The 26432-nt window shown below is 57.8% G+C and overlaps 2 protein-coding genes and 1 long non-coding RNA gene across 23 annotated transcripts in view; all 3 read left to right on the top strand.

Moving 5' to 3' along the window:
• Nucleotides 1-5711, top strand: part of P2RY8 (P2Y receptor family member 8) — a 51338-nt gene extending 45627 nt beyond the window's left edge. For 2 of the 7 annotated variants that reach the window (XM_027095464.1, XM_027095465.1), the window contains exon 2: nucleotides 1079-5624. In XM_027095464.1, coding sequence (XP_026951265.1) covers nucleotides 1106-2167 — 1062 coding nt within the window. In that variant the 5' untranslated portion in view covers nucleotides 1079-1105 and the 3' untranslated portion in view covers nucleotides 2168-5624. Of the gene's footprint in view, nucleotides 1-1078 lie in introns of all 7 variants that reach the window. The other 5 variants (XR_003430480.1, XR_003430475.1, XR_003430479.1 and 2 more) reach the window with 5 other exon arrangements.
• A 2667-nt stretch (nucleotides 5712-8378) lies between these two features.
• On the top strand, nucleotides 8379-26161 carry LOC113614184 (N-acetylserotonin O-methyltransferase-like protein). 15 transcript variants are annotated; one of them, XM_027095529.1, is made up of 11 exons: nucleotides 8379-8560; nucleotides 10048-10179; nucleotides 11368-11415; nucleotides 13417-13481; nucleotides 14209-14270; nucleotides 15726-15834; nucleotides 17708-18095; nucleotides 18595-18739; nucleotides 20261-20340; nucleotides 20839-21001; nucleotides 24297-24805. In XM_027095529.1, exons 1-11 carry the CDS (start codon nucleotides 8468-8470, stop codon nucleotides 24536-24538), a joined length of 1527 nt encoding a protein of 508 aa, XP_026951330.1. In that variant the 5' UTR covers nucleotides 8379-8467; the 3' UTR covers nucleotides 24539-24805. The 15 variants fall into 15 exon arrangements, 13 of the variants coding, with proteins under 13 accessions (XP_026951330.1, XP_026951337.1, XP_026951336.1 ...); XM_027095530.1 differs by lacking the exon at nucleotides 24297-24805 and adding an exon at nucleotides 24827-26161 and having other exon boundaries at nucleotides 8385-8560; XM_027095536.1 differs by lacking the exons at nucleotides 20839-21001; nucleotides 24297-24805 and adding an exon at nucleotides 20632-20794 and having other exon boundaries at nucleotides 8382-8560.
• LOC113614185 (uncharacterized) lies at nucleotides 21297-22838 on the top strand. Its single transcript, XR_003430505.1, has 2 exons — nucleotides 21297-21744; nucleotides 22133-22838. It is a non-coding gene; the product is annotated as an uncharacterized LOC113614185 (long non-coding RNA).
• Nucleotides 26162-26432: the final 271 nt, after the last annotated feature.

The following is a 26432-nucleotide window of genomic DNA, read 5'->3' as shown; positions in this document are numbered from 1 at the left end:
CACACCTCCAAGCCCCTTTTCTATCTTCATGTCCTGCTGGTGCTACCGGTGATGTCACAATAAGAGGATTATTGTGACATCACCGGGGAGGGAGGGAGGGAGGGAAGACATGGGGATGATGTCTCAGGGGCCCCAACATCCACCACCACCCCCGCCCCAAAGGAGCAGCCACAACGGGTGCTCTGGGATTGGGGTCCTGAACTTGGAAGGGAGTGGAGCTGCAGTGTTGGGGTGATGAGCGGTTATGGGCCAAAGGCAGGAGGCCAGGCGCAGGGTGACAGTTACTATCCTGCTGGGACCACGACGCCAGCAGCACAGCACACCCGTGTGGTCGGGGAGGGCAGCCTGCGATACCCAGCACAGCCCTGGGGTGGGGGGACCCTGACTTCACTGTGTGCCAGTGAAGAAATCGGGGCTCAGAGAATCCGAGGGAAGCTACTTTGCAGGTTGGAAACAGAGTCATTCCCTTGGTAACTTTGTAACCTTGTACCTCGGCCTCACCGCCCTGCATCCTCATGGCCCCAGCATTGAAGCCTCCGCACCGTGCCTCACAGCACGCTCCCCATGCTTCCAAGTCACAGGAAGGAAGGAAGTTGCCAGGGGAGGGGCAGGAGTGCAGTGACCCAGGTGCAGCTGGGCTGTGGGCAGTTACAGGAAGAGTCCTGTGTCCTCTGGCCCCAGCAGACTTGAGCCCACACCTGCTGCCTGCAGGGACAGGACACGGGGTCTCCACGTCCCGGTGTGGGGTCTCTTTCCCCCACCACCACCCGGTGCAGGAGGGAGGGGCAGGTTTGTGACCCCCGTGCTGGGTCGGGAGCCTGGCAGCCGGTGGTGGGTGTTTTCATATGGTTCCTCGTAGCTTTTGTGGGTGATGCAGCCCTTGAGGATTTAGCATCTATTGGGTCTGGGATACAGGTGGAGGGCGGGAAGAGGGGCCAGAAGGGAGGGAGGGCCAGCAGAGGAGGAACCGGGAGCTGCCCGCCCCTCGGGCGCCGGGGACCCTCCCATCTCTCCGTCCCTGTGCGGGCAGACCCCATCGTCCGCCCCTCTCACCCCTGGCGCCCCTTTTCTCTTCCAGATCGGCCCCCCAACCCCCGGCTCCAGGATGGACATGAACGTGACGCGTCCGGACAACGCCACCCTCCTGATGCTGCGGGACCCGGCCATCGCGGTGGTCCTGCCGGTGGTGTACTCGCTGGTGGCCCTGATAAGTATCCCTGGCAACTTGTTCTCCCTGTGGGTGCTGTGCCGCCACATCGGACCCAAGACACCCTCGGTCATTTTCATGATCAACCTGAGCGTCACGGACCTGATGCTGGCCTGCGTGCTGCCCTTCCAGATCTACTACCACTGCAACGGCAACCACTGGGTGTTCGGCGAGCTGCTGTGCAACGTGGTGACCGTGGCCTTCTACGCGAACATGTACTCCTCCATCCTCACCATGACCTGCATCAGCGTGGACCGCTTCCTGGGCGTCGTGTACCCGCTGGCCTCCGCCCGCTGGCGCTGCCGCCGCTACGCCGTGGCTGCCTGCGCCGGCACGTGGCTCCTCCTTCTGGCCGCCCTGTCGCCGCTGGCCCGCACGGACCTCACCTACGCCGTGGAGGTGCTGGGCATCGTCACGTGCTTCGACGTGCTCAAGTCCAGCATGCTGCCCAGCGTGGCCATGTGGGCGGTGTTCCTCCTCACCCTGTTCGTCGTGCTCTTCCTCGTTCCCTTCGTGGTCACCGTGGCCTGCTACACGGCCACCATCCTCACGCTGCTGCGCTCGGCCGACCGCCACGGGGAGGCCCGGAGGTCCCGCGCCGTGTGCCTGGCGGCCGTGGTGCTTCTGGCCTTCGTCACCTGCTTCGCGCCCAACAACTTCGTGCTGCTGGTGCACGTGGTCAGTCGGCTCTTCTTCGGCCGCAGCTACTACCACGTGTACAAGCTCACGCTCTGCCTCAGCTGCCTCAACAACTGCCTGGACCCCTTCGTCTACTACTTCGCGTCCCGCGAGTTCCAGCTCCACATGCGGCACTACTTGGGCTACAGGCCCCTGCCCACTGGCAGCCCCGAGGGGCACCTCGAGAGCCTCGGCTCCGGACGCACGCTGTCCGTGCGCTCCGTGGAGGGGCTGGACGCCGCCGGCCGGCCCAGCGTCAAGCGGCAGGAGAGCGTCTTCTGAGCCGGGCGCCCCTCGGGGGCGGCGGCGGGGCAGCCGGGAGAGGGCGGCGCGGTCCTTCCCCCGCCCTGCGACAATCCACCCGCGGTCCCTCCGGGCACTGGGATTTGGCCACGTGCCCGTGGACAGGCCACCTCGGGCCCCGTGCTCTGGGGGCCCATGGGTCCCTGCGACATCACCTGTTTCCCCCGACATCACCTGGTTCCCCCCGCCCCCCGGAGCCAAGCAAACACGGGGGCTCCCCGGCGGGGATCAGGTTCTCCTTAAATATCCCCAAGCCACAGCCCCCAGACCGGAAGGTCGTCCGTCCTGGAGGTGTGGACCGAGGGTCTCTGGGCGGATGACAAGTTTCTGAGTGTTCGCAGCTACAGCTGCACCTCCCTGACCCGCCTCGGGGTTCAGCTTGCCTCAGGGGCCCCCTCCGGGCTGTTCTCTGGCTCCGCCTCCGAGCTGAGAACCCCGGGCCACGGCAAGTCGTCCTGGGGGTCTGGAGGGGCTCCTGGCCTGACCCGTGGGATCCTTGGAGGACCAGGGGAGAGCACTGACCACACGAGCCCGTAGCAGGTCTGCTCAGCACCTGGGACACACCTGTGCCAGCCCCACTACCTGGGCTGCTTTGGGAAGTTAAGGGGCCCAGTTCCCGGACTGCCCAGGATGCTAAACCAGCAGGTTCCCGGGAGGCTGGGATTTGCCTGAAAGAACAAACTTTTGGGTGCTTTGCACATCACGAGGAGATGCACAGGACTCAGCTCAGGGCTCTCTTGGGAAAGGAAAACAGCCCTGCAGCCTATAAGGTGAGACTTTGGAGGGGCCGGCAGGCGGGGGCTCAGGGACCTCCAGGGTGGCTTGGCTGTGGGGCAGGTGACGTCCCCTCCGTGGGTCAGAGATGCGGATGGGGGTTGTGAGCTGATGTTCTGGAAGCACCTGGTCACATTGGAAGAGAAGCAGACATACGTACGCTGGGGTGAACGGTGTCTCGCCAAAGTCCATGTCCGCTGGGAACCGCAAAGTGTGACCTATGGGATCAGGGTGGCCCTACATCCAACGACAGGGTCCTTCTAAGGGGCAGAAGAGGAGAGACCCAGACACACAGGAGCAGAACCGGGAAGACAGAGGCAGAGACGGGAGGGACGCGGCCACAAGCCCAGGGAAGCCCGGAGCCCCCAGAAGCTGGAAGAGGCAGGAAGGACCCTCCCCTGGAGCCTCTGGAGGGGGCGCGGCCCTGGGACGCCCTGACCCCAGACGTCTGGTCTCCAGGATGGGGGAAGATGCAGGTCTGTCCGGGGCTTTAGCCTGCAGTTTACGGGAACTTGTTATGGCTGCCCTCAGACGTCTGGTCTCCGGGCTGGGGCAGGGTGCAGTCTGTCCGGGGTTTTAGCCTGCAGTTTATGGGAACTTGTCACGGCTGCCCCAGGAGACACACACACTCTGAAATTCTGAGGCTGAGCCTCTGGCTCCTGCTTGGGTGGCTGCAGGAGGGCCCATGCCTGGTGCTGGCTCCCAGGGTGGGACCTGCTTTGTGGAATCCAGTTCCTCAGCTTGGAGGTGCAGCCTGGAGGGCCCCTTCACCGTCCTCCGCCCCAGGCCACGCAGCTGGGGCATCTCCACAGAGGACGGTGTCCGAGCCAGTGTCTGTGTTTACAGGGAGCGAGAGCCACCCTCGGGAGCCTCAGAGGCACAGCCGGACGTGCCCCTGGGGAAGGACTTGAGCCCATGGGTGCAAGGGACGAGAAAAGGGCACGTGTCTGGGACCTGGATGGTCCGTGCATGGCGTGCTGTCCCCCCGCTCTTCCCGACTGTCCCAAAGGTGAACCCTAGAAAGCCAGGTCGAGGGAGCAACAGTCTGGGGGCGGAAACCCTGAGCCGGAGAGACAGTGGCACCCACGTCTGGGCGTGGGCCTCCAGCGTCTGATGCTACAAAAGTGTGAAAAACCTCAAACCACCCTCACAGGACGTTTTTCTGCTGCTTTGAGATTAGGCGTCACAGTTTGAATTCAGAGGAAGCCAGTCTAGGTAGTAATACCCTCCCCCAGTGGCTGTCACGTCCCTCCAGCCTTTAGGTCCCAGAGGGCTGTGCGAGCCCTTATTTGGTTGGCGGCCACTCCGCCATCCAGGGCTGTCGACGCCCCCATGACTTCTGCCTTCTAGGGGCCCCCAGTTCCACCGAAATTCAGGTGGTCCGACAGGGTCTTTCGAATTGCTGGGAATTTCCATCCAGAACTTCAGGTGACCGTCAACCTGTCCGAGAGGTCCGTCAGATCACCTGAAATCCCAGGGCGGGATTTGCCCCGCTTTCGGCCTTTTAACAATGTTGTGTGTGTGTGTGTGTGTGTGTGTGTGTGTGTGTGTGTGTTCTCCCCACACACTCCTTCAATCTGTTGCCCTCTTAAGCCTGCCGTAAAAGGATAACACATTCGCATGTACATAGACATGAGAAAAAAACAAGATGTGATTCTGTGATTCAGCCCTTGGGAGGGTGTGGGAGGAAAAACGCAGAGACCCATATCCCTGACTTCTCCCCGTGTGCTGGGCGGACAGGTTTCTCCCTCGGACTCCTGAGACCCCTGCCTGACCAAGACCCTCCCATCTCACGGCCGAGCCGTCCCATGACCCTCCCACCAGGCTCCCTGGAATTTCAAGGATGGCAGAATCACGGTGTCCTGGGCTCCTGGCGTGAACCGGGCCAGCAGAACACGAACGGGGCACGGGTGGAACCCAGGATTGGTTGGGTGGGATGATGGGGCCTTGGCTTTGTTGAAGGAGATCCTAAAATGCTGAAGGTGTAAATGAAAATGGTCCTGGGCGGAGTGCTACGATGGTTGATGCTTGCTCTAGAATATGACAGCAGATACAAGCATGCACATGTACACACGCGTGCACACCCATATATGCACACTTCACACACGTGTACACGTGCATGCGCCCACGTCTCTGTGTGTGCACGCGCGTGTGTGCATTTGTGGCGCGTATTTGGGGACTGGATGAACGAAAGCTGCCAGAATGCTGATAGCTCATAATGCTTGAGCCTGGGCGAAGGGAACGCGGGGTTTCATTATGTCATTCTCTTTACTCGAGCCTGTTTTAAAACATCCATGCTCAAAACAGGTGGTTTGTTGGAAACTCTCGCACGGAGACGTTGATTTATTTTTTCTTCCAGCGTCTGATCTGTCTTTGGAAACCTACACGGTTCTGTAATGCCAATGAGATTCCTTAGTGCTGTTAACATACCTCTAGGGTAGGAGTGGATGTAAATAAGCGTGCAGGGCGGGTTCCTAAGTGGGATGAGATTACTGCTGTGGGACTCACCGATAAAGGCCCCAACGGTGGACCGGAGCTGGTGAGTTAGCCAGCAGGGAGTCGAACCCAGCGCCTGCCTCAGAGTCCCATCCCACACCCGTGGGGACCCAGCTTTGGCTGGTAACCCCTGCCGGACATCCCTGGCTACATCCCTAGTTTACAGTGTGTCCCGTGCCAACCGCCGTTCCTTTCTTGCCTTCCTTGTCCCCTTGTTGATTTTGTCTGTCACCAAGACCTTCCTACAGCGTAAGTCAAAACCATCAAGACATCCGTCAGTCTGCTCCCCTCCTTGTCCACAATCCTGAGAAAGATGGAAGCTGGAACATCTAAGGAAAATGAGAGGATCGCAGACTGAATCCCAGAAGAGCACGGGGAACACGGGCGAGATTCCAACCCCGATCCCTCCTCGGAAAACGACCGATGTCGGTTCTTCGTTATGGCGGGGATGTCGGGGGTTAACGTGACGGGGAAGGATGGGGGAGGTGGCTGAGGAGCCCCAGTACTACACTGACAAGCGCCCTGTACACCTCGAACTTCCTCAGAATAAACCGTCTATTTTTGTAAGCAAGATGTTCGGCTTGTGCAGTGAACGGAATGGGAGCCTTCGGGGCTGGTTCTGGAGATGCGGGGGGAATTGACCCCATCAGACAGTGATCCTTCATTAAGTGGTTTTCCAGTTTGCCTTTGCAATACCTTCTCTGATGTCTTCTTCCAGATAAAACTCAGTGACACCAGCATCGGCAGAGGAGAACCAGTAAGGGGGCCTCAAGCTCGGCTGGAGGGCGGGCAGTTTGACACCTTTTCTGCTGTGCAATTTGAAAACAAGTATTTATGCCTCCACCCTGACCTTTCGAGCTAAACATTCATTGTCACTGTCCGGGGAAACATGATTCGGTGATAAAGATGCTTCCTGACTGGTTGAACTTGTACATTTCCTTGAAATGCCTAGAATTAGAAAGAAGAAGAAGAAAAAGAAGAATGATTTCTAACTCCAGACATTGGAGGGAAACGTAAAGTTCAACCAATCAGGAAATGACTCCCCCCAAATGGGTAAAGTTTGGGGCAAGGTGAGTCCACACGGTGAATCAGAACTCACTGTGGAGGGGCTTCCTGGTGGGTGGTCAGCCTCTGATGGGTTAACCAAGAGGGGGTTAGGGTGGAGACCTCGGGGGCTTGGTGCACAGGAACCTGGTTTGCACGACCATCTGATGCCTTGTGCTGGATCACCCAGCACAGAAGGTTAAGGGGGAAAAAATAGGACATAACGATGCTATCAAAACATACATTAGGGGGCTTCCATGGTGGCGCAGTGGTTGAGAATCTGCCTGCCAATGCAGGGGAGGCGGGTTTGAGCCCTGGTCTGGGAGGATCCCACATGCCGCAGAGCCACTAGGCCTGTGAGCCAGAACTACTGAGCCTGTGCGTCTGGAGCCTGTGCTCCGCAACGGGAGAGGCCACAGCAGTGAGAGGCCCGCGCACCGTGATGAAGAGTGGCGCCCGCTCGCCGCAACTAGAGAAAGCCCTCGCACGGAAACGAAGACCCAACACAGCCAAATAAATAAATAAAATTAAAAAAAACACATACATTAGGATGTCATGTTGATATATACCACATACCATGATATATCATATATATATACAGGCACATGTACATCTACGTACACATAGATATGTATTAGTTTATATATATGCGCTATGTATTAGTCAGGGGTCATTTTGGTTGTCACCGTGGTGGCGAGGGGTGCTCCTGGCACCTGGTGGGGGGACACCAGGGATGCTGCTCCACAGCCCACAGTGCATAGGACGCCCCGTATCAGAGAGTCACCAGCCCCCAATGTCAGTAGTGTGAGGCTGAGAATTCTGACTAGAATGACTCTATCTGTCATCTATCTATTAATTATCTGTGTATCTATCTATGTATCCATCCATCCACCCATCCATCCGTCATATCTATTTGTCTCTATATTAATAAATAATCTATCTCTAGCATTTATCCATCTAGCATTTATCTAACATCTATTTATCTATCTACGATGTATGTATCTGTGGCCATCCATCCATCTAACTGCCCATCCATCCATTGTATCTATCAATCATCTATTCACCTTATCTATCCATCATCTATCTATATCTATCATCTATCTATCTATCTATCTCTATCTATCTATCTATCTATCTATCTATCTATCTATCTATCTAACTAACTACTCTATCTATGTACCATCTATCTATCTATAGCCCTGGCACACAACGAGGGGCGATTCGGTCCCCCAGTGGCTAGGACATGCGCAGACGGTCGGTTGTCCCCAACTTGGAGGGCAGCTACTGCCATCTAGTGGACAGAAACCAGACATACTGCTAAATACCCTGCAATCGCCCAGGGCAGCCCCACAAAAATGAATGACCTGCCCCCAAACTAGCGCTGAGGCTGAGAAGTGCCGCACGCCCACTGCGCCCCGTCGACCCCATCTCCGCCCCCCACCGCGCCCCGGGGACCCCTCATCTCCGTCCCCCACAGCACCCGCGGGGACGCCTCCACCAATTCACACGGACACTCCTTTTTTTCCCCCATCGCCCTCTTAGTGCTCCCAAGGTGCCCCTTGGTCTCCGGGTTCTGAGGACCTGGAGACCGCCCTCGCCCCAGGCCCCCAGCCCGCGCCCAGCTCGCGTCGCCGGCTGCAGGGCGGGGACGGGGCGAGCGTGGGGGCGGGGCTTCGTGGGTGGGGCGGGGCTTCGTTCAGGGCCGGCACGGAAGCGGTCCGGAGCCGCTTCCTCCGGGGGTGGGGGGGGGGGGCTCCCCCAGGGCCCGCCCCGGGGGGGGCTTCGTGGCGGGGTGGGGGGGGGGGTGAGGCCTGGGCGGAGCTCCAGTGGCCGGGGCGGGGCTTGGTTGGGGCGGAGCCGGGGCGGGGCTTGGGCCGCGGTGGTAGGCGCCTGTCGCTGGGCGCGCGGCCTGGGGCGTGCGGTTCTAGGCGCGGAGTCGAGCTTGGGTCGGGTCGCGGCGGCACCATGGTGCTGTGCCCGGTGATCGGGAAGCTGCAGCACAAGCGCGTGGTGTTGGCCAGCGCCTCCCCGCGCCGCCAGGAGATCCTCAGCAACGCGGTGAGCGGCCTGGGCCTGGCCTGGGCCGGGGTCTGCAGGGCCGGGGTCTGGGGCGGGCCTAGTGGCCCGGGGGCTAGTGACCAGGACTTAGCTGGGGGCGGGGTGGTGTCTGCAGGGCCGGGGCCTAGTAACTGGGAGTGTCCAGTGATGGGGGGGGCAGGGTCTAGTGGCTGGAGACGAGTGACCGAGGGTCCTAGTGACCTGGGCTTAGTGGGGGGCGGGGGCACGGGGGTCGGTTGGTCTGCAGGGCCGGGGCCTAGTGACTGGGGGGGCCTAGTGTGTGGGGGTGTGTGCAGGCTGGGGCTTCATGATGGGGCCTCATGACAGGGTCTGAGGTCCAGAGTCTGCAGGGCTGGGGCCTAGCGACTGGGGGTCTGGGGTCTCTGCAAGGCTGGGGCCTTGAGGGAACCAGGAGGCAGGACCCTAGTGACCGTGGTCCAGGCCTGTGGGCCGGGGGGAAGGAGGAGTCTACCTGATCTGGGGGCCAGCGTCTTTCAGCCAGGGCCTGGAGACCTGGTGCCCTGCCGGCCGGGGTCTGTGGACCTTCAGGCCAAGGCCAGGTCTGTGGGCCTGAGCCGTGTCTGTCCAGGAGCCGGTAGGGAGGGAGGGAGCGGACAGAGGCTCCAGCGGAGGCTTGGTCTTGGTGGGGAGGCCCTGCCTGGCGGGGGGGGGGGGGGCGGGGGTAGGGGTAGGTGCCGAGTAAGGGGTGCTGCCTGTACCTCCAGGGGGAGGACGGCGGGTGCTGTGCTGTGTGGAGGGGGCCCTGGCAGACATGGGCGGGGAGAGGAGCGGTAGGTGCGGAGAGAGGGGTGCCGGCTGGGGTTGTACAGACCCAAGGGGGGCTCACAGTGTGGTCCAGGGGGACCTGGGGGTGTGGGAGGTCCGTGATGGAGGGGAGAGTGCTGGGATGCGGGGAAGGTAAGAGCCAGCTGGGTGCTCCACGGGGTTCCCCGTGGGGATGGGAGTTTTATCCTCTGTGGGCAAGGCCCACAATCCTGTCCCCCATCCCACTCTGGATGTCGCTGTGTCCATGACCTGCCTTCCACAGGGGCTGCCTGGTCACACGTGTTGGGGACCAAGTTAAAGCAGCCGTATTCACCCTCGCGCAGCCCTCGTTAGTGGCATTTTTGTGGCATTTCCTGCAGGCGGTGTCATTTCAGTAGTTTGACCCCTGTGGAGGCAAAGCCTTTGGGACTCTCTGGGAGCCCTTTGACCCCTCGGGGCTGCAGGCCCCAGCATGGCAATCAATACAGCCCTGCTGGCCTCTGCGTGTGCAGAGGTCTTCCCGCCAGCGCCCCCGGGTCCTCTGCAAGTCCCGCAGCCCCTGCGGCCGGGGGCTGGCGCTGGGTCAGCACCCAGTGTCTAGACCAGATAGTCAGGGAAGGTGGGCCGCGCGGGGAAAGGCCAGTTCCTGCAGAGCCTGCACATCCGTCAGCATCCTCAGGTTCCTCCCATAAACCCTCCTGACCCCTTCTGTCCTGTTTCAGGGCCTCAGGTTCGAGGTGGTCCCTTCCAGGTTCAAGGAGAAGCTGCACAAGGCCTCATTCGCTACTCCGTACGCATACGCGGTGGAAACAGCCAAGCAGAAGGCCCTGGAGGTGGCCGGCAGGATGCACCAGGCGAGGGCTCCTGCTTCTGCTTCTTCCTGGGTCTCCTGCTAGGAGGGCATCTTCAGGTTTTAAACATACGTGTTATCAATAAGTGCAGTTAGTCTAGCGTCTCTGCAGCTGAGGGTCCTCGTGTTGTGCACTGCTGTTAATTTATGTGATAGTATCACTTAGAGAACATAGCTTACCTCCTACTTTGCTAGGATGTAACATACTATTGCAATTCCCATCATAGTATCATTTACGATAAAGAATTGATCTACCTGATCTATTACTAGGTGTTACCATGTCATATGCTATTGTAACTAATATAATAGCATCGTTTATGATATAGAATTAATGTAGTTTATCTGTTACTAAGTGTTACTATATAATATATTGTGATATTTAATATAACAGCATCATTTATGGTACAGAAATAACCTAGCTTATCTACTGCTGTTCCTATATAATATACTATGGTATTTAGTACGTCAGCATCATTTACGATATAGAAACAATGTAGCTTATCTATTACTGTTACCATATAATATACTATGGTATTTAATATAACAACGTCATTTATGATATAGAAACAATACAGCCTCTGCATTACTATGAGTGTTACTATAGAATATATCATTGCAATTAACATAACAGTATGACTTACGATATAGAACTAACTATAGAATTAATGTACCTTATCTATTATTAGGTCTTATTATATAATATACTCTTGTAATTAATGTAATGGTATCATTTATGATATGGAATTAATGTAGCTTCTCTATTGCTGTGTGTTACTATATAATATACTAATTAATATAATAGTGTCATTTACGATACAGAATTAAAGTAGCTTACCTGTTACTATGTGTTATAATAATACCTAATCGCAGTTAACATATAGGACCCATATATTCAAGTTAATGCTGTAAGAAGTATTGGTATAAATAAATGAACATTGATGGACTGATTTCCGGCTGTGGAAAGGTTAGAATTTAAGTGCAGCCAGAGCAGAAGGTTGTGTGCAGGTTTCCAGTGAGTGTCTTGGGGTCACGTCTTCCTTGCTTGGCGTGTCGAGGACACTGAAACCTTGTTTTCCAAAGTGAGACTGGATTCGCAAGTAAGCAGCGACGCTGTGTCATGTGCGTCATGGCATGACAACGTGTAAGACGTGCAGAGTCGTCCTTTCTAAAGCTGAGTCTGGATTTCTTGCAGAAGGACCTGCGGGCCCCTGACGTTGTCATCGGAGCAGACACCATCGTGGTGAGTCTGCTTTCTGGCTCTCCGTGTGGCGGGCATGTCCTTGGTAACCGAAATCAAGGCCTCGGCAAGGCTGGTTCTTTCTGGAAGACCTAAGGGAGGATCCGTCCCAGGCCTCTCTCTCTCCTCACCGCCACCCCCCCCCCCCCCCCCCGGCTTCTGGTGGTTTGCCTGAAATCCCGGGCATTCCTGGGCTTGTGGCCGCATCCCTCCCATCTCTGCCTCCGTCTTCACGTGCCTTCTCCTCTGTGTCCCAGTTTCCTTCTTCTTATAAGGACACCAGTCATCATGGATTAGGGCCCACCTACTGCAGTACGACCTCATCTTAAATTTTCTTACATCTGTAAAGACCCTGTTACCAAATAATGTCCTGTTCCCAGGGCCGGGCATCAGGACCCCGGCATATGTTTTGGAGGGCAACGGTTCTCGCTAAGATAGGGGTTTTGGCCACTGAGGGTTGGACTTTTTGGTGGGAGGTCACAGTGATCGGTACGGTAGCTCTGCCATGCTGGTGACAGCCCTCCGTCTGGGACCTTCGCTGGCCTGATGGCAGGCATCTCCCAGGGATGCTGGGCCTCATTGCTAGGGTACCGTCATGGTCTCCAGGCGAGGGACCACCTGTTTGAAAGAGTCTGGAGTTACTGTGTAGAACAGGGAACTATATTCAATATCTTGTAATAACCTGTAATGGAAACGGATCTGAAATACATATATGTACATATATATATATGTATACGTATAACTGAACCACTTCGCTGTATACCTGAAACTTACACGATATTGTAAATCAACTGTAAAGAGTCCAGGGTTGGAAAATGCCAGACGGGGTGATCCCAGGGTCTGCCTGGCCCTCAGTGTGGCATTTGTTTCTGTGCAGCCCAGGTGGATGGGACCTACCTGTGTGCAGGTGAGAATCAGACATCGTTTCTGGTTCATGCTTAAGGCTGCATGGAAGTAAAAGAGTGAACGGTGCAGGTTCTTCAAAATGTTAGTCGAAGAATTACAATATGACCCAGCAGTTGTGTTATGGGCTGAATTGTGTCCCCCAACCCGATTCCTATATTGAAGTCCTAGTGCCCAGGACCTCAGAACATGACTGTATTTGGAGATGGGGTCTTTAAAGAGGGGATGAAGGTAAAATGAGGTCACTAGGGTGGGTTCTGATCCCACAGGACTGGGGTCCTTATAAGAAGGGGAGATCAGGACACAGACACACACAGAGGGACGACCCTTTGAGGACACAGGGAGGAGACTGCCGTCTACACGCCCAGGAGAGAGGCCTCAGGAGGAACCAGCCCTGCTGACACCTGGATCTCAGACTCCAGCCTCCAGGACTGGGAGAAATAATGTCTGCTGTTTAAGCTGCCCCGTCTGTACTGCTCTCGGGCAGCCCCAGCTAAGACATCTATGCTTAGGTACATGCCCCAAAGAATTGAAAACAGGTGTTCAGACAAATATTTGTACGTGAATGTTCATAGCATTATTCGCAACAGCCAAAAGGTGTGAACAGCCCAGACATCCCCCGCTTTGATGGACGGATGGGGTCCATCCACACAGTAGAATATGACTCAGCTGTGAAAAGGAGCGAAGCCCTGACACAGGCTACAGCATGGATGGACCTTGAACACAGGATGCTGAGTGAGAGAAGCAGACACAGAAGGACACACAGTGTGTGATTCCATTGACAGGAAACGTCCAGAACAGGCCAATCCCCAGAGACAGAGAGCGGGTTGGGGTGTCAGGGGCCGGGGAGGGAGGTGGGGAGTGACAGCTCACGGGGATCGAGTGTTCCAGATGATGAAAAAGTTCTGGAACTCAACAGCGGTCCTCGCCCAGCCCTGGAAATGTACCACACACTTTAGTTCAAAATGGTGAAATTCATGTTATACACATCTCTCCTGCTTTAAAAAAATATATATGTGAATCTAAACAGTGGACAGTGCCGCTTGCACAGACCAGCCCAGGGAGCGGAAAATGACGCCTTCCCTCCCGTTCCTCTTGCAGGCGGTGGGAGCGATGATCCTGGAGAAGCCTGTGGACAAGCAGGACGCCTACCGCATGCTGTCAAGGTGGGTGGGCCTTGGCCGTCCTACAGGGAAGTAGCCCTGCATCCGACAGAGCCTGGGCCCGGTGGAGGGGCCGGGCTTCCTCGGGGTGGGCTGTGGGTGTCCGTGCATCACCTCCCCCGTCTCCCACCGGCAGCCCCTCCAGGTCCAGGTCCAAGGATGGGCCGGGGCCTCGAACATCCACTGTGCTGGCTTCGCCCTAACGGGCTCGTCCGGAAGCCCCGTGTCTGCCCCTCTTCACTTTCCTCATCCTGGCTCCCCCTGCCTTGTTGCCCCAGGAGCCCAGTGCCCCCGAGCTCCCGCCATGGGAAGCAGGCCCTGTCCCTCTCAGCGTCCTGGAACCCTGCCCCCGGGCGGGAGTGGGGGGCCACACCACCGCCCACCTTCAGGGTGTCTTCCTGGCTCAGCACCCCCGCGTGTCTGCGCCCAAGAGAGCGAAGGGACCCGAGAAAGAGCCGCTGAGAGCTGCCAGGACCCGGGTCCTCCCGGCGTGGCCCAGGTGCTCCGTCCTCGCATCCCGTGAGACAGCCCGGCCATCCCCCAGCCCCCACTCCGAGGGCACCGAGCGCCCTCTCGCCTGGACCTGCGCGCTTGCTGCAGGAAGGTTTCCCCGGAGGCCGCGTGGCCAGGGCCGGCGGGTGGACCAGGGGCTCGCGCCCGGTGGTGGCAGGGATGGCGCTGTCTTGGACACCCCACACGGTCGCCTGCTGGGCCCCGTCGTGTCTTGCAGGCTGAACGGGAAGGAGCACAGTGTGTTCACGGGCGTGGCCATCGTCCACTGCTGCAGCAAAGGTACCACGGCCCCCTCCGTCCCCGTCCCCCCCCCACCCCCGGAGTCGGGTGTCGTGAAGGGAGCCTGGGGTCCTCGGGGACGGCTCTGTCTTTGCTCCCCGTGACCCTGCCTTCCCGTCCTGCCTGGGAACGTCAGGGTCCCACGGGGAAATCCTGGGGTGCACCCTGAGCGCCCAATGGAGACCGTGCTGGGGGGCGGGGGCCGTCATAAAAGCCCGTCCCATGCGACCGTCCCAGATGCTTTCTTTGAGGATTTTGGTCTGGAAGGTGGAGGAGTTCGGCCCCTGTTGGCGAGGGTTTTCTCTGTGTGTGTTTTGGCTGAGCCCTGTGGCTTGTGGGGTCTTAGTTCTCCGACCGGGGATCAAATCCGTACCCACTGCAGTGGAGGCGCAGAGTCCTAACCACTGGACCGCCAGGGAAGTCCCAACGGGCTTTTTTTTTTTTTTTTTAATGCACAATTTTTAAAGCTGCTTAAAAGATATTTTAGGTCCAGGAAGGACCCTGAGGCTGACTTTGAGCTCTTGGGCTCCCCGAGCACATCCCACAGGTGGGTGACCGCGCACCTGTCTGCTAATTAGTGATTGGGTTACTCTTACCTTCTTGGTCTGTCCTGGACTTTAACCTGTGCTCTTTGGGGAGAAAGCACTTGCTGGACAGTGTGGTTCCTTTACCTGGGGCTTGAGACCACAGGCATCCATCCTCCCCCATCCTGGACACCAGACGTCTGAGGTCAAGGTGGCCCAGGGCCGCGCTCCCTCCAGAGGCTCCAGGGGAGGGTCCTTCTTGCCTCTTCCAGCTTCTGGGGGCTCCAGGCGTCCCTGGGCTTGTGGCTGCATCCCTCCCATCTCTGCCTCCGTCTTCACGGGTCTTCTTCTCTGTGTCTGTGTCTCTCCTCTTCTGTCTCTTAGAAGGACCCTGTCACTGGATGTAGGGCCACCCTCCTCCAGGAGGACCTCATCTCAGACCCTTTGTTCCATCACATCTGCAGAGACCCTGTTTCCTAATAAGGTCCGGTTCTGAGGTTTTCAGAGGGTGTGACGTTTGGGGGGCACCGTTCACGCCAGGACGGCTGGTGTGGAGAGCCCTCACAACTGGCCGCCATGCACAGCCACTGTACTGTGTGCCTGGGGCATTTCCAGCCCCACAGCCGAAAGCCTCGTGTAGACTGCAGCATCACCCTGTGGTAACTCTACTCCACGACTTAGCACAGAAACCAGAGGCCCGTGTCATCCAGCTCTGCAGGCTGCAGCTTTTTCTCCTGCTTTTGCCAATTCTGTTGCCCTCTTTTCTGTTTTATTCTTTCTCTTTTCCCTTGCCTAAAAGGAACCGTTAACGACCGTGTGTGAATCCCACGCAAAGCTCAGGCCAACTCCCCCCAAAGGCAGCGGCTAGAACCTGGGGACGCGGGGGCCTGGCGCCGGCCACATACCCTCACTGCGGGGTCCTTCCTTGCAGACGGCCGGCTGGACACGGAGGTCTCGGAGTTCTACGAGGAGACCACGGTGAAGTTCTCAGAGCTGTCAGAGGAGCTGCTGTGGGAGTACATCAACAGCGGAGAGCCCATGTGAGTCTCTGTTGGGAGCTGCGGTGCCGAGTCCCCACTGTGGGCGGCGGATACACCGGGCGCGTGGCTCAGCCTGTGTTGGGGGCCAGGGCTCCTGACGAGCCCGGTGCCCCGGTGCCTGGAAGGTGCTGGAAGGATGCCTTCCTAGGGGTCCCCGTCCCGTGGATGCTCCTACAGCGCAGCCGGCCCTCCCAGGGCGCCACGCCCGCTCCCATGATGGTGGGGCAGCCGGGGCCGGTCCCTGGAGGGCAGAGGTCACCATGACCCCAATGTCACTGACCGCCCCAAAGCGCGCCGGGTCCGGGCAGCAGTCTCTCAAGGTCACGGAGGCTCAGCTCGTCCTGCAGCCTCGCTGGCTTCACTCCCCACCCCCGCCGGGGCTGGGCTTGGCGCCAGCTGGTGGCTGGTGACCACGGGTCTGACGGTGCCCCGGGGACCAGCCTCCCCATGTATCTTCAGGAAGCGGCTCACTCAGGGTGCTCGCGAGGGGCCGGGCACCGACAGCCGTGGGGAGGTGAGTGCAGAAGCCCTGGGCTCCTGAGACCGAGGGTCCGAGCGTGTGTTCTGCTGGTTAAAGCCGGTCTCAGCCCTGCTCAAGGTAAAGGCAGGGGAGAAGAGTCTCCCTGGGGTATTGATCTTGTGGAAGCAGCCCCAGCAAAGGAGCTCCCCGACCGGCCTGTCCTTCTGGCGGGCGTGGGAGCCCCCATTGCGGGGTAGTACGGGAGTGCTGTGCGCCCAGCCCTGTTCGCACCATCTTCTGTGATGAGTCCTCAGGAGCCTCAGATGTGGGCCATCCTAGTCTGCTTGGGGCCCTAAGAAAGCGCTACAGGCAGGGAGCTTGTAAACAAGAGACTTATTTCTCACCGTCCTGGAGGCTGCAGGTCTGAGATCCTGGCGGGGCCAGACTTAGCATCTGGTGAGGCTGCTTCCTGGTTCATAGATGGTGACTCCTCGCTGTGTCCTCGCCTGGAGGAAGGGGCCAGGGAGCTCCCTGGGGTCTCTTTTAGAAGGACACTAATCCCATCCACGGGGGCTGCACTCTCATGACCTCATCCCCTCCCTGAGGTCCCACCTCCTGACACCGTCGCGTTGTGGGTTAGGATTCCGCAGGGCGCCGGGCTCTGGGTGGTGACGGCTGTCAAGAGCGGAGCTGCTGGGTATCGGGGTGTCTGATCAGGACAACACACCAAAACGAGAGGCAGGGTCAGGCCGTTCACCGCTGCAGCTGCAGCGGGACCAAGAGGCCGAACCAGAGGGCATGCCAGCTCCCCCGTCCCCTTTCCCCCAGGAAAGGGCCCGGGCGAGGGTTGGGGGGTGAGCGCAGGCGTGAGGACCATGGGGGTGGGTTCACTGCTGGGGGGGCCCAGATCACTGCCCCTGTCGCTTTATGGACCCGTGTCTGGCACAGCGGGAGAGGCGGGGGAGTCAGGGTGGAGGGAGGGGCTTCACGGGCCCCTCTTCCCCCGTAAGGAGGTCTCAGCAGTGGCGCCCGGGGAAGACCTGGGCCGAGGACCCACATGAATGGACATCCGAGGGACGGGGTTGCAGGTGGCAGGAGAGTACGGCCGGGGGCCTGGGTCCTTGACAGCAATCCCCCTCCCCTCAGAGAGCCTGCTGGTGGCCATGCGCCAGGCCTGGGGTGGGGGGCAGCTTCCTGAGTGGCCGCCAGGTGCCCCTCGTCACGTCCCAGGGACGGGACCAAGGGGTCACTTGGGATCTGGGCCCGGACGCCCCAGTGCACAGCCACTCGGGTCCAAGGTTGGTGGGTTCCCCTGCAGGGGTCCTGGCTGCAGGTCTGCTGATCCCAGGAAGGTCAACGTCGCTGCCATCTTCTCTACCCTCCTTCCCTCCCCGCTGTGGTTCCCCGCCCCAGGGACAAGGCTGGCGGCTACGGGATCCAGGCGCTGGGCGGGATGCTGGTGGAGTACGTGCACGGGGACTTCCTCAATGTCGTGGGCTTCCCCCTGAACCACTTCTGCAAGGAGCTGGCACGGCTGTACTACCCGCCCCGCCCCGAGGACCTGCGGCGGGTCAGGCACGACTCCATCCCCACCGTCGACACCTTCGAGAACCTGAGTGACTCGGAGGCAGGTGGCTCAGACCCAGGTCAGAGCGCCAAGGGCGGCCGTGGTGGCGAGCAGGCGGATGGAGACCGGTCACAGGCTCCGCGCGCGCTGGATGCAGCCCTTGACGGGGCGGACAGCCGGCCCCCGTTCCCCACAGGCCTCCTGGAGCTGATGGACGGCTTCAAAGCATCCAAGGTACTTGTGTGGTTCATGACCACATGACCCCAACGCAGGGGAGCCCAAAACCGCAGGCATCCATCCTCCCCCATCCCGGGGACCACAGCTCAAGGTGTCCCAGGGCTGCGCTCCCTCCAGAGGCTCCAGGGGAGGGTCCTTCCCGCCTCTTCCAGCTTCTGGGGGCTCCAGGCGTCCCTGGGCTTGTGGCCGCGTCCCTCCCGTCTCTGCCTCTGTCTTCCTGGGGCTTCTCCTCTGTGTCTGTGTCTCTCCCCTTCTGTGTCTGCCATTGGATGTAGGGCCACCCTCCTCCAGGAGGACCTCAGCTCAGACCCTTCCCTTCCTCACATCTGCAGAGACCCTGTTTCCACATAAGGCCTCATTCCCTTATTTTGGGGGTCAGGGCATGCACATATCCTTTGGGGCCACCGTTGAGCCCATAACTGTGGTCTGTGCCTGGAGGGGGCAGGGCGGGGTCTGTGCGGGTGTTTGAAGGTAAGCAGGCCTCACGTGACCCCAGCGAGGGGCCACATTATGTCCCCAGTCCAGGGAGGTGGGGCTGGAATGCCGGCCGTGTGGCCGCCTCTGGGACCCTGCAGCCCTGCTGGCCGGGCAGCAGGTGGATGGTGGCCCCCAGGACACCAGCTGCCTGCAGGGCAGGCCAGGTCAGTGTGTGTGTCCTCATCGTCCTGTGGCCTCGGGATCCTGGGCAGCCGTCCCAGCCAGAGGGTGTCCTGGGCAGGGGAGGGGGCAGTGCTGGGCCAGCTCGATGCTTCCTGGAACCACCAGGTACCTTTGACCACAGGTTGCCCTGTGCCCACGTGCAAGGCAGCTGTGTGCAGGTGCTTCAGGGAAGCCCCAGGCCCGGGGCCTGATGGGAAGTGGGTTGGGCAGCGGCCCACCCAGCTGGCCTCCACCACCTCTCTGGCTCTTGCGGACGCACTTGTGCACCGCCCAGCTGTGACACGTGGCCCGGCCCACCCCCTTCCCCGCCAGACCCTCTCCTGCAGCTCTGGGCTCCTGGGGGTTGGAGCAGGGGGCGGCCTTGCTCGCGCTAGGGCCCCTCAGGGGCAGCCTCAGTGGCTCGTGGAGAGACAGGACACTGGCTGGGGAAGGACTGGGGGCCTGACCTTCCCCCCCTCCACCCCGGCCACCTTCCTGTCACCTCCTCCTCAGGAGAGGGGACCTGTGTGCCTAGGACAGCAGGTGGTTATGCTGCGTTCTAGGTCAGAGTCTCTGATCCACCTGGAGATGCTGGTGCAGACAACGCTGCTGCAGCCCGTCGGGCTGGCGCTCGGTGGCGCTGTGCTGCGCTTCCACGGTCTGTCGCTCTGGCATCTGTCCATCCATCCGTCTGTCCATTTCATTTCTCTGTCGTCTGTATCATCAGGCTATATGCACTGTCATTATCGTCTCTCTGTGTACCGTCATCTGTCCCTCCATCCTCTGATCTAGGTGTAATCTATATCCGTCTATTGTTTACCTGTGTCTGTTGTTACTATCACCTGTCTACCTTCTGTCCATCCATTCATACATCTGTCTCCCTACCTATCATTTATCTCTCCACCAATCTATCAATCATCTCTCCAGCTATGTATCTGTGTTTATATCTATCATCTATCTATGCGCATCATTATATATATATATCATTACCTGTCTTCTCTGCATCCACCAGTAATCTAGCTATCATTTGCCTATCTGTTTCTAATCTATATTCATCTATCTACATCATCAATGTATGCATACCTATGGTTATCTATCTGTATAACTATCACCTGTCTATCCATCCCTCTACTTACCTGTGTATAATTTATATCTATTGTCTCTCTATATCTGTTATCATCTGTCTTCTCTCCATTGTTCATCCGTCCATTTTCCTGTCATTTGTCTGTCTCTATCTGTTTATCTATTTATCTGTCATCTGTCTATCCACCTGCTTATCTGTCACGTCTATCTGTATCTATCTTCTGTGTCTATTATTATTCCTATCTATGTATCCACCCATTTATTTATCATCTCTGTCTATCTGTATATATCATCTACATGTCTATTATTATCACCTGCCTACCTGTCTATCCCTCCATCCACCCCATCTACCTATCTGTCGCCTGTCTGTATCTGTCACCTATCTACATACCTCCCCATCTGTCCATCCACCCTCGTGTGACACGGGTCTCCTTACAAAGGTCTCCCAATGGCGGACCATGCCGACCAAGCCAGGGTCTGCTGGGGGTCTTGGAGCAAGTGTCACCCACCCCCGCCCAAGGTCAGTCATGGTAGTTCTGGACACAGCTCAGGTAGGGCCCTTTCCCGAAGTGCCCCTTTACTCGTCCCTGGAGGTGTTCGCGTTACGACGAGGTGAGAGCTCCAGGGAGGTTTACGGTGTCACGTGAGGGTGTGTCCTGAGCAGCGTGGAGTGTCCGTGTCCTGCGCAGAGGCCCCGTCTCCACGTGGTCTCATCCTGAGGTCCTGGGACTTGGGGCGTCGACGTAGGAACCTTGGGGGGACACCACACAGCCCCTGACAGCAGTGCTTTGGTCTTTCTCTGCTGGGACAGTTTCTCTGCTTGGTGTTCATCGACTTGGTCTTACCTGGAGCAAACCTTGTACAACCTGGAGCCTAAACCCACTCGCCTCTGCAGAAGTTTCCCTTGATGAGCTCGATGTTTTTGACCATCCTGCCGTCCCTCTTTGGAGTCCCTGGGAATAAAGAGCAATTGATAAGTCACGTTGTACGTCTAACTGTAACTGTTCTTCACGGACAGGTTCTGTTCACGGCTTGCAAGCTCAAACTGTTCGATGTGTTAAAAGACCAAGGCCCCCTGCAGGCCGTGGATGTCGCCCGCAAACTCAGCACCTGCGCGGGCAGGACTGAGCAGCTGCTGGATGTGTGCGCGGCCCTGGGTTTACTGGAGAAGACGCGCAGAGGTGAGGGGCTTCCTGGGTGTCTTTCCAGCAACTGTGCCTGCGAGACCAAGTCACCAGGTGGCAGTGGCTTCTGAGCCGAGGCAGGGAGGACAGACCATGCGTCATCCCTGTGCCCCAAGAATGCCCCAGAGGGTCAGGAGCGGAGGATGGATGGAAGGAGGAAACGCGCGCGCGCGTGTGTGTGCGTGCGTGTGCATGTGCGCGCGCGCGCATGTGCGTGTGTGTGCGCGCGTGTGCGTGTGTGGTGTGCGCGTGCGTGTGCGCATGTGTGTGCGTGCGTGTGTGGTGTGCGCGCGTGTTCGTGTGTGGTGTGCGCGTGCGCATGTGTGTGCGCGTGCGTGCGTGTGCGTGTGCGGTGTGCGCGTGTGCGTGTGCGTGTGTGGTGTGTTAGGAGACAGGCTTCTTTATGGGCTCAGAGGGCCCGTGTCAGCCAGGGTTCTCGAGAGAAACAGCCCATAGGGTTTGCATGTGTGCACGGCATAGATAGCAGTTTATTCTTACTTACTTGTTTAGATAGGCAGACAGATGAGGTGGATGGATGGATAGATATCGATTGATAATAGAGATGATAGATAGGTACGTGGATGGATAGCTAGATGATAGATGCACAGATGATACGTGGATGGGTGAATGGACAAGTAGGTAATAGATGGGTGGGTGGATAAATGACGGATAGATGATTGTTTGGTTGATAGGTGGGTACATAGGTATGTAGATAGATAAGCAGATAGATGGATGAAGAGGTAGAGGATAGAAAGATAGCTAGGTTGATAGGTGATACATAAATAGATGACAGGTGGATGGATAAATAAAGGGATGGATGGGTAGATAATAGGATAAGTAGATGGACAGATGATAAATAGATGATGGATGGGTGGGTGGATAAATAGTAGATGAACAGACAGATGATAAAAAGATAGATAATAGATATAGATACATAGATACATACACAAATGCTAGGTGACAAGTAAATAAATAGGTACATAGATGGATACGTGATGATGGATATAGATGATTACTAGGTGAGAGAGATACATGTAGATGATTGATAGGTCATAGATGCATAGGTAGATAGATAGTTTGATAGGTGGATACTTAGGTATGTAAATAGATAAGTAGATGGATGAACAGGTAGATGATAGAAAGATAGATAATAGAATAGATATGATGGATGCATAGATCAATGAGAGATAGATGATAGAGATAGATGACAGAAAATACATGATAGATGGAGGGATGGGTGAATAGATAATAGATGGGTGGATGGATAAATGATAGATGAACAGAGAGATGATAAAAAGATAAACGATCGGTATATAGATCATGTATACGTGCACAGGTGATAGATGATAAATGAATAGGTGGATGGTAGATGGACGAATAGGTGATGTTGAAGACAGATGATTACTAGATGAGAGAGATACATGTAGGTGACTGGTAGGTAATAGATGGATAGGTAGATACATAGGTAGAAAGACAGATAAACGAAGTAGACGGCATATGTGGTAATTGGACGGATGAAGGGTGACAGTGAGGGTTTGCTGGGTGCACAGAGCTCTCGAGGGTGTTCTCAGAGCAGAGGGTGCTACGGATGGTCCTTGAGCAGATGGAGAGAGGCAGGGGCTCAGAAGACCCCAGAGCAGGAGACACAGCATCCCTTCTGTGGTGAGCAGGGAAGCAGGGTGCTGGCGGAAGCCCCCCAGAGCCACCCCTCATACGAGAGGCGGACAAGTACACGCTAAAGATTTGGGTCGCAGGATGCAGAACATCCCCCCAGCCAGAGCATCTTAGTAATGTTCTCCTCCAGTTTTAAAAATATATATTTATTTATTACGTTTGGCTGCGTTGGGTCTTTGTTGCTGCATGCGGGCTTTCTCTAGTTGTGGCGAGCAGGGGCTACTCTTCATTGTGGTGCGCGGGCTTCTCATTGCGGTGGCTTCTCTTGGTGTGGAGCACAGGCTCTAGGCGCACGGGCTTCAGTAGTTGTGGTTCACGGGCTCAGTAGTGGCTCGCGGGCTCTAGAGCACAGGCTCAGTAATTGTGGCACGTGGGCTCAGCAGTTGTGGCGCACGGGCTTAGTTGCTCTGCGGCATGTGGGATCTTCCCAGACCAGGGCTTGAACCCGTGTCCTCTGCATTGGCAGGCAGATTCTTAACCTCTGTGCCACTAGGGAATCCCCTCTCCTCAACTGAAAATAATGACCAAATGTGGAGAAAGGGTCCAAGGTCCGGACTTCCAGTCCCTGCTACCTGGCAGACGCCCTGCAGGGTCCTCAGCTGAGCCCTGCCAGCCACTCCTGTGCCTCTGCACGGGGCCTGGGGTGGGGCGGGCGGGGTGGGTGCTGCCCGTCAGAGGACCCCAGGCCTCAGAACTCAGAGCTCTCGGTCATTAGGGAACACTGCTCAGCGTCTGTGACAACCTAAATGGGAAAAGAATTTGAAAAAGCACAGATACGTGTCTACGTGCAACTGAATCACTCTGAGTGCACCTCAAACCAACACAACATCGCTCACCAACTATACTCCAATATAAAATAAAAAGTTTTTTTTAAATATATATTTATATAATTAAAGATAATAGTCTTTAAAAAAAAAACGTGTGAGGACTTCCCTGGCGGTTCAGTGGTTAAGGCTCCACGCTTCCACTGCAGGGGGCCTGGGTTCCACCACTAACTAAGATCCCGCGTGCCGTGTGGTACCGCCACAAAAAGGAAAAAAAGAAAATTAAGCAGCAGTAAAAATCCAGTTTCTAAAACAAACAAACAAAGACAATATGTAAAGTGCCAAATGGGGCTTCCCTGGTGGCGCAGTGGTTAAGAATCCGCCTGCCGATGCAGGGGACACGGGTTCGAGCCCTGGTCCGGGAAGATCCCACATGCCGCGGAGCAACTAAGCCCGTGTGCCACAGCTACTGAGCCTGCGCTCTAGAGCCCGCGAGCCACAACTACTGAAGCCCGTGCGCCTAGAGCCCGTGCTCCGCAACAAGAGAAGCCACCGCAATGAGAAGCCTGCGCACCACAATGAAGAGCAGCCCCCGCTCGCCACAACTAGAGAAAGCCTGCGTGCAGCAACGAAGACCCAACGCAGCCAAACATAAATATAATTAATTAATTAATTAAAAGAGAAAATGTCAAATGGACAGTTAGTTTCAATAAACTTTTTAAAAGTTCAGAAAAGGAAAACCGTAGACACCATGCTGTTCTGTCCGTCCGACGACAGACGGTGTTATGTGGGGCTGTGGAGGTACAGGGGGTCTCAGCCACCGTCCCCTCTGCCTGCAGCCTCCAATTCTGCAGGTAGGGGTGTCCCGGAAGGGCCCTTGGGGGCCGGGCCGGATGGACAGCCCGCCAGGAAGTGGGAAGAGAGCGGGCCGCCCCGTACCCCTCAGGGCTCCGGAGAGGCAGACCCCGCGGGATATGGACAGATGGGTCCGTGCCTTTGGGCTCCGGCGCGTCTGAACCCCTGCGGCTGGCCGCTTGGTGCTTCTCTGCTCTCAAGGCCGTCAGCTGATGGGATGAGACCCACCCACGTTACATAGGGTCACCTCCTTTACCCGAAGTCTGCTGACTTGCACGTGCGAAGCACATGACCAAACCGCGCCCTCTCCCCGACGGGGACGTCTCACTGGGGACTGTAGCCTGGCCAAGTGACCATCCCAGGGGCTTGGAGGGTCACCTCGAGGAAGAGCAACACCCTTGCGTCGTTCTCTGGGCCGCCTCTGGGCGTCCGTGCGCTTGGCACTTAGTCAGATAGACATCCCGATGACGCTGGGCGGTGGCTCGCCCCGCGGTCAGCTGAGCCATCGCACGGCGCCCCGTCCTTTCAGGTTACAGCAACACGGAGGTGGCGACCCTGCACCTAGTGTCAGACGGCGAACACTCTCTCCAGGGCGTGGCCGAGTACCATGACGCCCACGTCTGGGGCGTCTTCACACACCTGGGCCTGGCTGTGCGGGAGGGGGCAGAGCAGAGCCGCGGGGCTCTGGGGGCGATGGAGCAGGAACGCCTGTCCCAGGTACTGTAACCCCCGTGTTCCTTTTCACGCCCCGTCTGTGCTGCGAAAGGACCAGTGGGCACCGAAACATCTCAGATTCTGGCCGACGTGGGAATCCCTGCGGGAGGCCGCCGTGGCGGGGAGGGTGCGGCTGGCTGGTCACAGCTCCTGAAAAGAGGGCTTTTCTAGGAAGGGGCTGCCTTGAATCGAGGCACCGTGTTTCCTACGTGGAGTTGCATTGCACAGACTCCTGGTTCTTAGCTCAGCGCAGGGTGTGCAAAGGGCTTCCCGGCCCTTCCCCCGCCCCCTGGCACCCACGACCCCTGTTCACCGTTGTGTGGGAGGGAAGGAGTCTCAGAGGGTCTTGGAGGGTCTTGGGTGATAATCTGAGGGTCTTGTGTGGTCTGGGGGGTCTCGGAGGGTCTTGGAGGGTCTCGGGGGGTCTTGGAAGATCTTGGGTGGTCTTGGAGGGCCTCGAGGGGTCGTAGAGGACAGTGTCCTGGGAGATGCTGAGGTCCCCAGGCCCGAAATCTGGGTGAAATGGCAGCAGCACCATCGTGGCCTCAGGCAACGAGTCCGGCCCCCTCGGGCCCCGGTCTGCACCCCCCACCCCTTGGGATTTCAGCTGACTCCCTGCCCATCCCTCGCCTCCTGACCACCCTCAGGAGCCCTAAGAGTGTCAGGCCCAGGCGGGTCCCCTGCACGCTGTCCTGCCGGCCTCCTTCTCTGCCCCAGGGACTCATTCCCTCGCACCCGGGTGGGACCCGAGCACACGTGGACCCCACCGGGGAGCTGGGCAGGGAGCCCTGGTCTCTGTAAACGGTCAGATCAGATCATCCTCAGTGAGGTGACAGCTGAGGGGGCAGGGGGTCGTTACCCCCTAAGTCCTCCTGGCTTGGTCCAGTGAGACCCGAGTGGGGAGTCGGCAGTCTCCCAGGAGGAGACCCCCTGCAAACTGGAAATCAGACCCAGAGAGTGCGCTGTGTCAGGGTGCGGTGGAGCTACCCTCCTGGCAACGCTCCAGCCTCACCGCCTAGGTGGACACAGTTCAGACCCAGTGCCCCCTCCCACCCTCCTCTACCCAGGCCCCTCCCACCCTGCTCTACCCAGACCCCTCTCGCCCTCCTCTCCTCTACCCCGGACCCGCCCCGCCCTCCTCTACCCCAGGCCCCTCCCACCCTGCTCTACCCCGGACCCCTCCCACCCCCCTCTACCCCGGACCCCTCCCACCCTCCTCTATCCCGGACCCCTCCCACCCTGCTCTACCCCAGACCCCTCCCACCCTGCTCTGCCTAGGCCCCTCCCACCCTGCTCTACCCCAGGCCCCTCCCACCCTCCTCTATCCCGGACCCCTCCCACCCTGCTCTACCCAGACCCCTCCCACCCTGCTCTACCCCAGACCCCTCCCACCCTGCTCTACCCCAGACCCCTCCCACCCT

The sequence above is a fragment of the Aethalodelphis obliquidens genome, unplaced genomic scaffold (assembly GCF_003676395.1).
Source record: "Aethalodelphis obliquidens isolate GAN/ISIS:26980383/991018 unplaced genomic scaffold, ASM367639v1 scaffold91, whole genome shotgun sequence".
Lineage (NCBI taxonomy): Eukaryota > Metazoa > Chordata > Mammalia > Artiodactyla > Delphinidae > Aethalodelphis > Aethalodelphis obliquidens.
The sequence above is the reverse complement of the archived record's forward strand: the minus strand, read 5'-3'. Positions and strand labels throughout refer to the sequence as shown.